Source organism: Eupeodes corollae, chromosome 3 (assembly GCF_945859685.1).
Source record: "Eupeodes corollae chromosome 3, idEupCoro1.1, whole genome shotgun sequence".
In the NCBI taxonomy this organism is placed as follows: domain Eukaryota; kingdom Metazoa; phylum Arthropoda; class Insecta; order Diptera; family Syrphidae; genus Eupeodes; species Eupeodes corollae.
This window is the reverse complement of record NC_079149.1, coordinates 13412275-13427083: the sequence shown is the minus strand read 5'-3', so window position 1 is coordinate 13427083 and position 14809 is coordinate 13412275. Positions and strand designations below refer to the sequence as shown.

General features: G+C 35.7%; 1 protein-coding gene across 1 annotated transcript in view; it reads right to left on the bottom strand.

The window, feature by feature from the left end:
* LOC129951077 (protein vestigial) overlaps positions 1-14809 on the bottom strand; it is a 57874-nt gene that overhangs the window by 10375 nt on the left and 32690 nt on the right. Inside the window, exon 3 of the mRNA XM_056063087.1 lies at positions 13570-13809. Within this exon, the coding sequence (XP_055919062.1) occupies positions 13570-13809 (240 nt within the window). The remainder of the gene's footprint in view (positions 1-13569; positions 13810-14809) is intronic.

Below are 14809 nucleotides of genomic sequence, written 5' to 3'. Positions count from 1 at the left end.
TTGTTATACACTCAAAACACTTTGGTAGCATGTACTTATAATGCAAACTTATTAACAGAATTAACCAACTGTCAGATATAATATGAGTCATATAAAAGCCTATCTGCAGGTCGAGGTCTGTCAAAAACTATAGCCAAAACGAAAGTTTTCATCAAATTCTTGACAGTGTTTGACTAGTGACTTCATTACTGAACACTGAACGTCTTGTACCCAATTGTCTATTGAAATCTACTTAAAGTTACAAAAGCTGGACTTAAGTTGCATCAAGCAAATTTAATGCCTTTTGGGAAGACGCGTAATGTACATTTTCGTGGAAAGAAAATGTTTATTCCGAAGTTCCATCTGCCATTGCAGTTCTAACTAAAATACTAAAAATTTCCCAAAACCGAGAACTAAGGTATGAAACTTTTCAAGCTCCGTCGGCGCATGCATTTGAAGGGATTTAATTTTCTTGATGTTTTGCAATAACCTACTTTCTTACTTTAGTTGGCGCTACAGCCCATTGTGCTCCTGGGCCTCAAGTAATAACTTTCACCAGCTTACTCAATCTCTAGCTTGCTGCCTACAGTTTCGAATACCAAGTTGACGTGCGTCGGCCTCAACTTGATCACTCCACCGGAGATGAGGCCTGTCTCTGCTTCTTGTTCCCTCAGGCTTAGCTTTGAATACCTTACGGCCTGGAGCTTCAATGTTCGTTCGCTCGACATGCCCTAGCCATCTTAAGCGTTGAACATGCAGTTTTTTGACCAGTGGCAAGTCGCTGTACAGCTCGTATAACTCCTGATTAAATCTTCTCCGCCAGATGTTACTTTGTCTGTGGACACAAACCGGACCATAGATCGTACGCAGAACCTCCCTCTCGAAGATACCAAGAGATCCTTCATCCGCCTGGGAGAGTGTCCTTGCTTTTGCACCATTATACAGCAAGACTGGGAAGATTAAAGTTTTGTGCAGTGTCTCTTTGGTACTTCGCGATGATCCTTAGTCCTCAACTACTTGCTAAGGCCAAAGAAACAGCGATTAGTAAGGGTAATTCTACGTTTGTTCTCCGCGCTGATGTCATTTGCAGAATTAACAGCAGTGCCCAGATAAACAAATTCGTTATCCACCTCGAAGTAGTACCTGTCAATTGTCACATTTTGACCAAGTAAATACTTCGTTTTGTCCTCGTTAATGTCAAGACCCATTTTCTTCGCCTCAGACTCGATATTAGAGAAGGCACCCCTAACTGTTCGATTGGTTCTTCCCATTATGTCGATGTCATCTGCATATCGAAGATATTGTGTGGATTTTTGAAAGACGGTGCCATTTGTATTGGCGTTGGTCTTGGGCACCACTCTTTCAAGAACAATACCTATTGAAGCAGTTACACGACAGCTCATCGTCTTGTCGAAGTCCTCTGGTGATTTCGAAGATTTCGGTCGAGTCTCTTAAAATTTTGATGCAGCAACGACCATTTTATAGCGTCATCCTGATAAGTCGTATCACTTTGGCAGGGATACCAAAACTCAACATGGCACGGTATAGTTCGTTCCTGTCTAAACTGTCATAAGCTGCTTTAAAATCGATGAAAAGATGGTGTGTTTCGATGTTATGTTCTTGAGTCTTTTCCAGGATTTGGCGTAGAATGAAAATTTGGTCGATGGTAGATTTTTCAGGCTTGAAACCACACTGGTGAGGTCCAATTAGTTCGACAGTAAATGGCTTCAGGCGTTCACATAATGTAATAACCTATATATGCTATAAGATAAGTTTTGGCAATATTGCAAAGAAGGGCCTATAAATGATAAATGGAACTTATAGTAAATCCATGCGCTGACAATGGCACTCATGCTAGAAAAATTATTCCGACTACTCCTTTGACCTCCAGGTACGTTTTGTACACCAAACAATTATGCTTAATGAAATACTTTCATTCACACGCCATCTACCGGGCTTTTTCACAAAAGTACAGAAAACAAAGAAATCTGGCAATGCCAAATAGAAAAAATGAAGAACAGGTGGAAAACCGGAAGCAAGAAGGATGCCATATTGTTTTTGATTTTGACAGATAGTTGCTATTGAATGATTATTGGGTAAAATTGGATGAGTTTAATTACCAAGTTTTAGAATACTAAAACGTTGATAATAAGAAAGGAACTGAAAAGTTTAACAGTAAACCCATCCAAATGTTAACATACGATGAGTTCCACTTGAATGTAAATAGTGGGTTGATTTTTGACATTTCATGTCAAAATGCCTACCACTGTGCTAAATTTCATAATTACTCAAAAATCTGAAGTATTTCTTGTAAATCATAAGAAATGCATAATAAGTGGGTGGATACCACGCCTTCTAAGGATATAACATCAGATTTTTTATTTCAGTGCTCGCATAAACCATCAACCACCTCCGCTCTTTTTAATTATTTTATGTTGCTAGAATCAGAATTTTCAAATCGATCTGTTCTACTCTTTCATCATTATGCAAGGACTAGAAGCGTTTATTACAATTAACAACAAATACCTGGAAAATGGGTGGATACCACGCCCACTGAGTCCACAGTTTATATGCTTAGATTTTTTTTAAGTGCACATATGCACACGAACCACTTTTAAAATTTTATAATTCTGTAACATATATATTCTATATATTCTTTTGGGTGGATACCACACCCCTAAATCTAAAAACTCATTTGGTTTATTTTAATGTTTGCACCCCAAGTTCTACCTACGGAAAAATGATGAGTCAGTTAGCCAGTCAGTCTGACGTTTACGACTTCAGCCATAGAAATGCAATCACAACGGAGCTTCGACCTCACGTCTCGTTTGACAATCGTTAGGAAAAGAACGTTACGAAGCCAACGCTGAAGCGTGTTTGTGTTACGTAATGTGACTCCAAACGGAAGCTCTACTTCAATTTTCTAAACAATTGCTTTCTCTGACAGCTCAACAGCTGTAAAGAAATGTCAACAAACAAAATATTTGCTTTTGGATGCGTTCTTCTTTGTAATTCAAAAAATTTAAAAGGCAAGATATTGAAATATTAATAGAATACAGAAAATGAGTTTCGAAGAACTCCTCATAGATTGAGCTCCCAGACCCACCAACGTCTCTCAGTCCAGTCTGAGCTTCTTCTTGCTCCATGAGCAAGGCTGTGTAAGCTACTTTCGCGATAAGTACAATTTTTTCGATTTCAAAATTCATATCTTTTACTGCACACAAAATCAAAACAAACTTTTGAGAAAAAAATAACAGCTGCTAATGACAGAAGTGTCATTTTAGAAATGTCATATTATAAATGTCATTCAAAGCAACCTCGAAGCAGGCCCATCGTAACGCAGACGAAGCGGAAGCTGAAGCTGAAGCGTGTTTGTGTTTCAGCCATTACGGTTTTAGCGATTTTTGAAGTGCTGCATCTCAGAAATGTTGTTTGTTACGAAACTGAAATTTGGTCATGTTCATGTCTTGATTCGATCTGAAGTTAGAGAAGTTTGCTTGAACTTGGCTGGGCTACTGCACTTCCGTGCCCTCTGATTAAAATAACCAACAATCTATTTATAAAAATGAAAACAAGAACTATAAAAGTATTTTTTGACAGGTACAAGTTTGGGTCCCTAAAAGTAGTAAAGTGGTCCATATCTTTTTTGATACCTCGATCGGTCTAATCCGCCGTCCGCAACTCGTTTAACATCCTCCAGGGCTGATTTTCTAGTACAGCTGAGTTGATGTAAAAATTGACACTAGCTTAATTTTGGACAGGTGATGTCATATGATCTATACGTCTTCATTCTTAACAAGACGCTAACGCAGAATATGATCATCCTAAAATGCCGACAATAATGCAATTCGACGCGTATTTTTACCATTTTACGACCAAGTATGGCTGTTTTCCTGCATCATTATAACCGTATAAATAAAGTATATAGATACTTATACCTCTCATCAGGGGTCATGATTAATGGTTTAACCCACGCTCTGATGAAATCGCACGGCGCATGACACATAAATGTCTCACTTAACTTTACGCCTTATTACATCAATTTGATTTAAATGACATAAAAATATCGTTAGGGCATGTGTCGTCATGTGACTATATCCCCCTTTTAGGTGCAATAAAAATACCAAACTTCTCCAAGAGAGGGCACTAGCTAGTTATAGTATAGCCTTACAGGCCTGTTGCCGCAGTTGCGCTTGCGTGAAATTTTCGGGGAAATGTTCTTTACCGAAATCACAAGTTATAATGTACCGACGCGGACAAAGCGGACGCACGGAACGGAATATACTCGTACCTATCGAACAAGCATCGCACATGAAAAGAAAACAAAAACATCCGAAAATAGAAGGAAATTCCAAATTCCTTGCTCTCGCCGGGCGCATCTTATGAAGCCTCCAAAAAGCCAAAGGGAATGGAAAAATAAATACGACAACAACATTTGTTCGTTGAAATTCCAACAGCAGCCAGAAGCATCGAAAAGAGCCCCTGCAGGAGCATCCAACACCAGAACCAGCACCAGCCACCAGCACCGCAGCAGCAGTACCACGCAAGGAATATAAAGACGAATTATTTATCTTGTGTCGCATTGACAATCGTGCAGCGTGCCAGCCAAAGCCAGAGCCAGAACCAGAGGCATCATCAGAGCTTTAGAGGGAATGGATTCGGATTCAAAAGCAGAAGCAGAAGCAGATAGTATGTGTATAGTTTCTCGATTTGTTCTCCTCTATCCAATTGGAATGGCGATGGCGAACTGAGAATAAACAAGCGACAACAACTGGCTGGATGATGACTATGGCTATGGCTGGCTTGGGATATGGTTGAGGCTGATGATGGTATATCTAGATGAGTATGGCACTGCGTATGAGTGATAGCAAATCGAGGGGCACTTTAAATGCCACCATCAAGGAATTCCCATAAAAACTGCATAGGATCACGCAGTTGTGTGTGCGGAGCGTGCAGGAACAGAATTTCAATTACCAAAAAATAAAATAGATAGCATAGAGATGCAGCGCATATATCCTCCACCGACCGACGGCGACGCACGACGACGTGACTGACTTTGATGCTGATGGCTCCCGCACCTACCTTATTCCTCATCATCATACATCCGTCATCATCGCCACCATCGTTTTCTGCCGAATTCGAATGTTGGATGCCTTTCTATGGAGAGAACTTCTAAATCTTATTTATGCGATCGGCGCGGACTTTAAAGACCATCAAAAGATTGGAATTCCAATGTGTGCATTCCGAAATGCTCACTCTGCATATTGCAAGTTGAATGGCGGCAAAAGACATGCATACTTCTTCTTCTAAAAGCTACTTGATGGCCCCGTCTAGGTCCGTTGTTAGGCGAGGCTTATGAATTGTTAAATTTGTATCTTAGACATTGTGAAATAGCAACTATAATGGGAAAACTCATATGAAAAATATGCTTGAAATTTTCTCAGAACAAAAAACACACATATCAAAGAAAATCATGAAAATGTTAATTGGCGCCCAACTCAGGATTTGATTCTCTTTCTCTCTTTTTGTCCGAAATGAAAATTTCTGTGGAAGCTAATTTCTTCCACTGAAAATTACAATAACTGTCATTATGTAAAGCACGTTTTTTTTAGCAGAATGAGAAGTAGGTACCGATGGTTGTCCTTTATGGCTGAAACACAAACACGCTTCAGCTTCGGCTTCGCCTGACGTTTACGAGTTCAGCCATAGGAATTCAATGTAGCTTTGAACGCACGTTTGGTTTGACAGTCGTAAGGAAAAAAACGTTATGTTACGTAATGCGACTCCAAACGGAAGCTCTAGTTCAAATTTGCTGAACATTTTCTTTGTCTGACAGCTCAACAGCTGTAAAAGACGTCAACAAACAAAGTATATTTGTTTGTGGAGGGATTTCCATTGGTTATTATAGTCTGTGTAAGCTACTTCCGCGATAAATTAAACTTTATCGATTTCAAAATTCATATTTTTTATACTGCACGAAAAATCAGAACAAACTTTTGAGAAAAAATAACAGCTGTTAAGGAAAGAAGTGCCATTTTAGAAATGTCATTCAAAGAAACCTCGAAGCAGGTCTATCGTAACGCAAACGAAGCCGAAGCTGAAGCGTGTTTGTGTTTCAGCCATTATGGTTTGACAGTGGAGAATGTTAAACTTCGCATTTGACATTTTTGTTCAATAAGGTCGGACAATTCGTTATGAACTTTTCAACGGCAAAATAACGCTTCCAAAAAATTGCACAAATTTGCTTTGAAAAGATGAATTTATTCCCGAAGTTTCAAAATTTGTGTTTAGTGGTAGAGCTCATTTCTATAAGTCTTATTTTATAAACATTTTTAGTTGTGACATACGACAAATTTTAAATGAAAACTTGTTATTGTCTAATTTTATTTCAGAGAACTTTCAACAACTGTCAAGATTTTAGATCATACAAAAATACATTTTAAAGAAGTTTTTAAAAACTATAAACAATGAATTTTAAAGAAGTTTTTGAAAACTGTAAAAAAAATTCCTAACAAATTTATGGTAACAATTTTTGTATAAAACAGAAAAAACAAATTCATTTATTTGACAGACAATTGAGTTTCGGTCTTAATAAAAAAATGACTATTATTATGTTTTCAAGAGAAAGCGTTGTTCGTGATCCTCAAATATTGTTGCATTATTGGAAAAAATGTTGCATCTGCAGAAACCAAATAGCTAGACAAATTTTGTTAAAAATAGACACTTCAAGCATCCCACAAAATAGAAATTGTAACGACAAATGTCTAATAGTCCGACAGTTGAAAATTGTCACAACAGAATTGTCGTTATATTTAACTGTCAATTATGTCACCTGTCAATACGTTATGCAATGAAAGCTCAAGTCATTAAAGAGTCACCATTACATCTATACGAATTGACTTTTTAGTGCAATTTATACTATGAAAGCAAAAAGTGAATATGGCGAGCGTAGACCGCTATCGTGGTATTCTGACAGATTTTTTTTTGTTGCCAAAAGTCATCTTAATAGGCTTTTCACACCTAACCCAAAACCGGGTTTTTGCCAAAAAGTTTTCGAAACCCCGAAAATCATTCACAATGAACATTTTCATTTGACATTTAAATTTGTATAACACCGGCTGTCAAATTTGGTATTGAAAAACAAATTTGTGAGTCAAAAGTTTGTGAAAATAAAATGAATGGGACCCAATTCAAATTGGACAAAGGTTATAGCTTCTTATAACAATTCAAGTAATAGGAAGCTATGTATTTATATAATATTTTATGCAGGTGCGTACCAGATCTTTTTGGGAACGTAAAATGTTACTAAACGATGATGAATATTTCAAACAACATTTCAGAATGGGCCGCAGAACTTTCGATATACTCTGCAAACTAAAGGTTCTGAAAATGCAACATACAAACTTTAGCCTAATGTAGGTACTTATCAAGTTGATTTTGAGGAAAAAAAAGATCTAGGTATACGAGCTCCAAAAGAACGAATAGGATCCCGTCATTAAGTGGTTTAAGAAACGTTTCGATACGAACATACAAAAAACTCTCAGTATATCACCAGCTCGGATGAGGATAAAATGAAAATATCCAAGTAGGTACTTCCTTTCACACAGTGAAGATGTTCTATGTATGTATTCTCTCAAGATTCAATTTTTTGAAAATTCTAGAAGTGCAAACATTCTCCTAAGGATTTGTCTTTGCCGTCGGCACCCTTAAGTCGATAATCCGCGCAGACAAGGCCATAACACTAGCTCGTCTCGAGAAAGAGTTTCAACAGAATTTTTGTGGACGGGTGGAATGGGGTCACCAACTGAACTAGCAAAAAACGTCATTAAAAACTAAGGGCAAGTCTTTTCTCGTCCTTGGGTTCGTCACGCCAGTAGCCATTGTGAATTCCAGTTCCACGCTTAACAAAGAGCGTTTGAAACTCTGGAGGATCATAAAAGAACCGCCAATGCCGCATTATCGTAGGGGCTTTTATTCTCGACGTTGGCAAATTTTCCGCAATATTTTCTGTTGCCACGCAGCTCCCCCAAAATTTTAATTTTTTTGTTTTTTTTTTTCTTCCATATTCTTTAAATAAAAAACAAAAACGAATAATTCTTATTTTGTAAGGAAATTGTCATAATAGTAATAATACCGTGACCAAATTTATTTTAAAATGAAATATTTGTTTTGACAGCAGCCATCAGCTGATTTGTTTACATTAATTAGAGCGCTGAATGTTTCGAAAGGTTTGTTTGTTTAGTTCAACTTTGATTTGCAACTAGCTTTCAAGAGGTTTTATATAAAACTTGTGGTTTACGAAAACTTGTGACTTACCAAAAATGTATGGGAAAACTTGAGTTTTCGATGTAGGGTTTCGGTCAAAACCGATAATTTCATGAAAACCGGGTTTGAGACTTGGTGTGCAAAGCAAATACATTGCAACTATAGTCATACAATGCCCTTAACTTTAAATTTGTATCAACTTTATTTCTAAAGTGAACTTTCCTCGTCCTTTTGACATAAAGCCAATGGATGATTTTTTAGGGGATATGTTTTGTTATTGGTTTATGGCGACACACCAGGAACGTTTAAAGTATTTTAAGCTAATAAATGCTTGAATGTATAATTGTAATTATACGAAATGTATTAAAATATACTTCTATCTTGTGACAATTTATTAAAAGTTATAAAGCTCTGAAAGGCAAACGAAAACAGAAATTCAAAGAAAATAAACAGACCTAATGTGTCAAAAAAGCGAACGCACAAAATATTTTTTTAAATGAAAGAGTTCAGTATGATTAGTGAGGATAGGTTGATTTCATTTGTAGAGGTTATTTTATTATGAAGCACATTTTTTCATATATTTTAAGCAAAAATGAATTTAAGTACATATTTAACATTTCAATAAAAGCACTTTACCAATAATTAAGCCATAAATATATCAGATCATTTATCCTCATCTAAGTATTAGCTTTCGTGTTCCCTGATAAAACTATCTAATCCAATCAACCATCACCGTTATCCAATGTCTACTTAATATTCTAGAAATGTCCAAAACAAGTCTTTCCGCGTATTACTTCGGGTCTCATGCAGATTTTTAAACAAGATTGTAAAATGTATACAATTGAGTAATTACACATTCCAGAACAACTTAAGATGCCTAAAAAGCCTTAAGAGGACATTTGCATACTAACAACTGGAACGTGAGTTGATGCTATGAGAAGTTCGAAAACTCGAAGTAAGAATTCAATCACTTTTAGTCGTCGCCGATACAAATATTGCCAAGGTCAAACGCACCCAAAAATACCACCAAAAAGTGGTATTGATGATGTGCTGAAGCACTGAACACACTCAATCGTTCTTTTAAATGCTTATTTTGATTTCGTGCTAATCGAGTGAGGGCCAACGTCATCGTCGACGAGGAAAAACGAGAGACGAGATTTATATTTAAAGTTCAATTACTGATACAAAAATACACATTCAATTGTTCGAATTTAGACTTTCGACCAACATGCGCATTAAAATGATGTTTTATTTTATAAGCTAAGGTATTTTACACGGCAGCATCAGCAGCGTGAAACAAAATAAAATTGAATTGAAAAAACTCCCCTAAAAATAAGATATTTTCGCTTGAATAAATCCAAAAACAGAAACAACACAAAAACTGAAACTGATGATTCTTTTTCTTGTAGCCTGCACCACATTTATGTACTTTATACAAAATATCACATCACATCACATTGCCGAGATATCCGAGAGTAAGTTTAATTAGATGCTAGGAATTTGCCGACGAAATTCCGATTGGAATTTCTTTCATTGCACGACGCATTTATAGAATGACACTAAATGCATGCAGTTGTATACGCCGCGCCGCACCACGCCATTTGTTTTAGCCTTTAAGTATCATGCAACAGAGAAGTAGAAGAGTGAGAAGAACATATATGTACATACATTCTGCTATATTATGTAGAATTTGTGTTATTTTGGTCTTTGGCATCCGGGATGGTGTTGGGCTTGTGATCGGTCAAATCACTTCACTATCATTGACATCAACATTATTTATACCTACACTAAACTGCATGATAAACATGTTGATAAAAACACAACTGGTTTCAGTTCAGGGACATTTTACATTTTGACACAATGTTCTTTTATGTACCTACAAATTGACGTATGTTAATTAAGTCAGATGTTCATTAGCTGCAGTTGTTTAAAATTAAACGATTAAATTCTAAAATAAGATATTGCAAAGTAAATACCTCAAGAGAAAAATACATACTTCATAAATTTACTTCCTAAAACTGACAGTGTTAACGTTTTCTCCACTCGTTCCGTAATAAACGTCTTATCTTTGTAGCATATCAGTATTCATTTGAATCACAAAATTTCTCCAATCTAAGATCCCCAAACATTGAATCTCCACATAAACAAATTTCTACCGCAAAACCCATCATATGTCAAAAATCTCATAGCCAAAATCTCCAAAAAAGTTTGTTCATGTTCGTTTTAATTGCGTGAGGTGCCAGAGGGATTTTTAAATTGGATGTAAACAAAGGATATGAATAAACTTTTATAAAAGCATGATTTCACGAAAAGCATAATTTTCTCCACTCGTTCCTTAATAAACGTCAAACTCTTATCTTTGTAGAATGTCAGTATTCATTTGGATCACAAAATTTCTCCGCGGGTTCGTGACATTTCCCCAGTGACTTAATCTCCAATCTAAGATCCCCAAACATTGAATCTCCACATAAACAAATTTCTACCGCAGATATCTCCAAAAAGAAAACCCATATGTCAAAAATTTCATAGCCAAAATCTCCAAAAAAGTTTGTTCATGTTCGTTTTAATTGCGTAAGGTGCCAGAGGGATTTTTAAATTGTAAACATGTAAACAAAGGATATGAATAAACTTTTATAAAAGCATGATTTCACGAAAAGCATAATTTTCTCCACTCGTTCCTTAATAAACGTCAAACTCTTATCTTTGTAGAATGTCAGTATTAATTTCGAGACACAATTTGTCCGCGGGTTGGTGACATTTCCCCAGTTACTAATTTCCAATCTAAGATCCCCAAACATAAACAAATTTCTAACGCAGATATCTCCATAAAGAGAACCCATCACATGTCAAAAATCTCATAGCCAAAATCTCTAAAATTAGTTTGTTCATGTTCGTTTTAATTGCGTGAGGTGCCAGAGGGATTTTTAAAATGGATGTAAACAAAGGATATGAATAAACTTACATAAAAGCATAATTTCACTAATGTCATGCAAATGAAGAATGGAAATGAGGTTTTATACTAACCAGGGAATTCTGGATTTGGAGATTTGTTCTGGATTTTGACACAAGAACTGTTTAATTGGAGATTTAATCTATGTAAATTTTCCCTATAAAAATAATCGCAAGTGTTTTCATTTTATTTGAAGATTTTGTATACATATCTCCCTTTTTTCACTCTCCAATCAATGTTTTCTCAAAATCTATAGCTGTCATTTTTCGATGACAGATTTGTTAAAATTAATTGAATAGCGTTTATTACCTATCATTCACATTATAAGTAATTTCTTTGAGTTACTCAACTCTGGTAATAAGAGTGGCAATAAATTTAATCCCCAAATGACATCCTGATGACATCTCTTTTGGTAGACTTCCACTTTATTGACATTTCCACATGAAATAACCTTTCATTAATAAACAACTGTTTTCTAACTACATCTATCCTAATGGAATAGAAATGTTTCTAAATCGACCACACATTGCAATCGGCATCAAACAGAACCCAAAAGAACCCAAAAAGAAATTGATCTTAACAAGAAGATAATTTTATGAATGGGCGTAATACAGTTATAGTCTTTAATATGCTTTCGTTTAATTACCGGCTCAGGTAGCTAATGAAGTCTTATGCAATGTCTCTTGTGTACATATCTTTTTTGGGTAGCCAATTCATATTTTTGTTCGCATAGAATGTGCTCATATAATTTTTAAAATGCATTTGAATCAACAGTGTCCTTTTTTGGACTCTTCTTGGCGACACTTCTACAAGTGACAGTTTAAATATGACAGCTGACAAATAATTAAATATTTGTTGTAAAAATTTATTACTTCACCATGAATGGCTGTGGTTTTGAAGATATGTCATTATTGAAAATTTGTTGTCTTCTTTTCAGTTTGACCAGAAAAAAGGTAATTGGACCGAAAAAGGAAGAATGCCACTGATTTTACAAAAATGGAAAATATATGCGCCTATACAATCTGATAAGAAACTAAATTACCATCTGTCAAACGTTAAATGTCAAAAATGCACTTGAAATTTGCAATGTTTGATAGCGTTCCATTTTCAATCCTTAAATTGGCAACCCAACCACAGTTCTCTACCTTATCGACTAATTAATTATATTAAGTCAAATTGCGAAAAAATTGTCATTTAACAAAAAAAAACAAATCAGCATCTGATAGATCCTACCGCACTACTATGCCGATGGCAATGCCGTCTGGTGACGTTCCCCAAACAATAATTTATAGATCCGACCATCTTAATTAATGAACGCTGCGCATCGCACACAAAGTGTCAGTTTTATGTTTTATTTTTTGAAAATGTGTGCATACGATTCTCCAGAGCTATGAGAGGCGCAAAGACTGTTTAGACTATAGAGAAATGGCTCAATGGTTTCCTAAATCATTCAGAGTCAATCAAATGAGGCCATTCGTTGAATTAATGCCTTTAGCTCCAATTCCGTTCATCTTGAGATAAATCAAAAGGGGTGTACAACGACTGTGACGACGAGGATGAGGACGACGACGACGAAGGAAGCATACATTTTATGTTCGTCTAGTTATCGCCTAGTTGTTGTACATGATGTGTGATCTGACATCTCACATGCCACTAAACACACCGCCACGGATATTTTTTAACGTAAATTGAGTGCTAAACACCCAACCGTCTTCATTCTCATTAAGCAAACTAATTATTTTATTAATCATAATGTGATGTGTGCCTGATATTCTTTGGGTCTATATGTAGGCTCCCCTTTTCTCTTTATGGCAAATCTAACATTTTAATTTATTGTTGAAGTCTCTTTTTGACATATCAAAAGCATGTCAAATAATTTTTTCCGTGTGTGGCATTTTATAAGGGCACCAAAACACTTGCATAGGGCTCACAATGTTGATTCTCAGAATATATTTTCATAAGAGATGAGATAGGGACTTTGTGTGTTTTTCTTTGTGGAATAATGAGGAGGATTTTATTTTCGTTGTCATCTCGCTCAATGACAGGTAGACAAGACAACCATACTTGTGATGTTGTTACACATCTGTCAAAGGCATATTACGCTGTCAGATCGTTGTTCATTTATATATTTGGAAGACGTGTATGCAATGAGTCGAATATAAAGTGTTTATACGATAAATAAAAGAATAAATTGCTCGTATTTAATAAGAGAAAGAGGTAGATATTATATATTTTTAATTATATTTTTGATGATGCGGTTGAAAGAATTTCTTTTGGCACTCCAATGGAACTTTAATTGAAATGTTTTGCATCTTAATAATTATGATGTGATGTTTTTTAAATAAATTTAATTATATGGAAATGAAATAACTTACCTTTACTTTCTTTGTTACTAAAATTAAGTGCTCTAGAAAAGTGTTCATCAACAACACTTGCCGTATCACCGGAGTAATTTGTAAAGACAACGCAGGATGCTGAAATATATTGTGCTCTAGATTGATGGCCTTGACTGCTCGCACTGTCTAGGGGGTGATCTTTTGAGCTGGATTGATGGCGAGGAGAATCGGGACCCGATGAACATGAGGAATCATTGTGATGTGCTCCGACTAGTCTACCTGTAATATTAAATTATATTGAAAGTTCATTGGTTTTGTTATTCGTAGTTAAATCAATATTGTTTAATTTTGCGAATTGCATACTCAGTGGTATTGAAAAATTATAAGGCTGTGAACACAATATAGGTTCCGTCAAATACGTAATGGCAACGTAATCGTTGAAGTTGACAGAGGATAAGTTTGATTTAATATGAATTTTCCTTTAAATCTCACACATTTTTGTCAGACAATGTCGTTCTGTCAGTTATAAATGTCAGTAATATTGGTTGGTAAATTGTCAAGGAGCGAAATCAAATGTAAGTCAAATCAAATGCTGAATTTTGCCTGAAACAGCAAAAGTGATATAAAAAATAATAAAATACTGTGAATAGGAGAAATAAAGGTCGTGAAGTATGAATAATGGCGCAGGAGAAAAGGACTATTCGCTATGGAGGAAAAAGGCTTTTGAGTCTTACCAATGACATCGTAGAAAAAATCAAACTAGAGATGTCAAAACCATTAAATGTCTGAACACAGTTGAGAACGGAAGTCGGATATGCTCTCAAAAAATTCTCTAGGTCTAACCTTCTAAACATGGAACACTTCAACTTTCTGTCAAAAAAGCTATATTAAAATTATTATTCGTAGACTTTTGGTTTTTAAGGGGAAATAAAACGCATGTCATTTATTAGTAAAGGTTACCAATATGTTTTTAAAATAATTTCTGGAAAGTTTCGCCACAGCTGCCTCGAATAAATTCCAGGATGTCACACAACAGGTCCACGACTCGATATGCGCTCACTAAAAGTTTCCTTCAATGAATTGATGCGTCGGTCGAACCGAACTATTATTTTGGTAATTGATTTGAACGATTTAAAGACTTTGGTAAGGAGTAATGGCTGAATCACAAACACGCTTCAGCTTCGGCTTTGTCTGCGTTACGGTGGTCTTGCTTCGTGGTTGGTTTGAATGACGTTTCTATTATTTCATTCCTCCGAAGAGCAAATATTTTGTTTGTTGA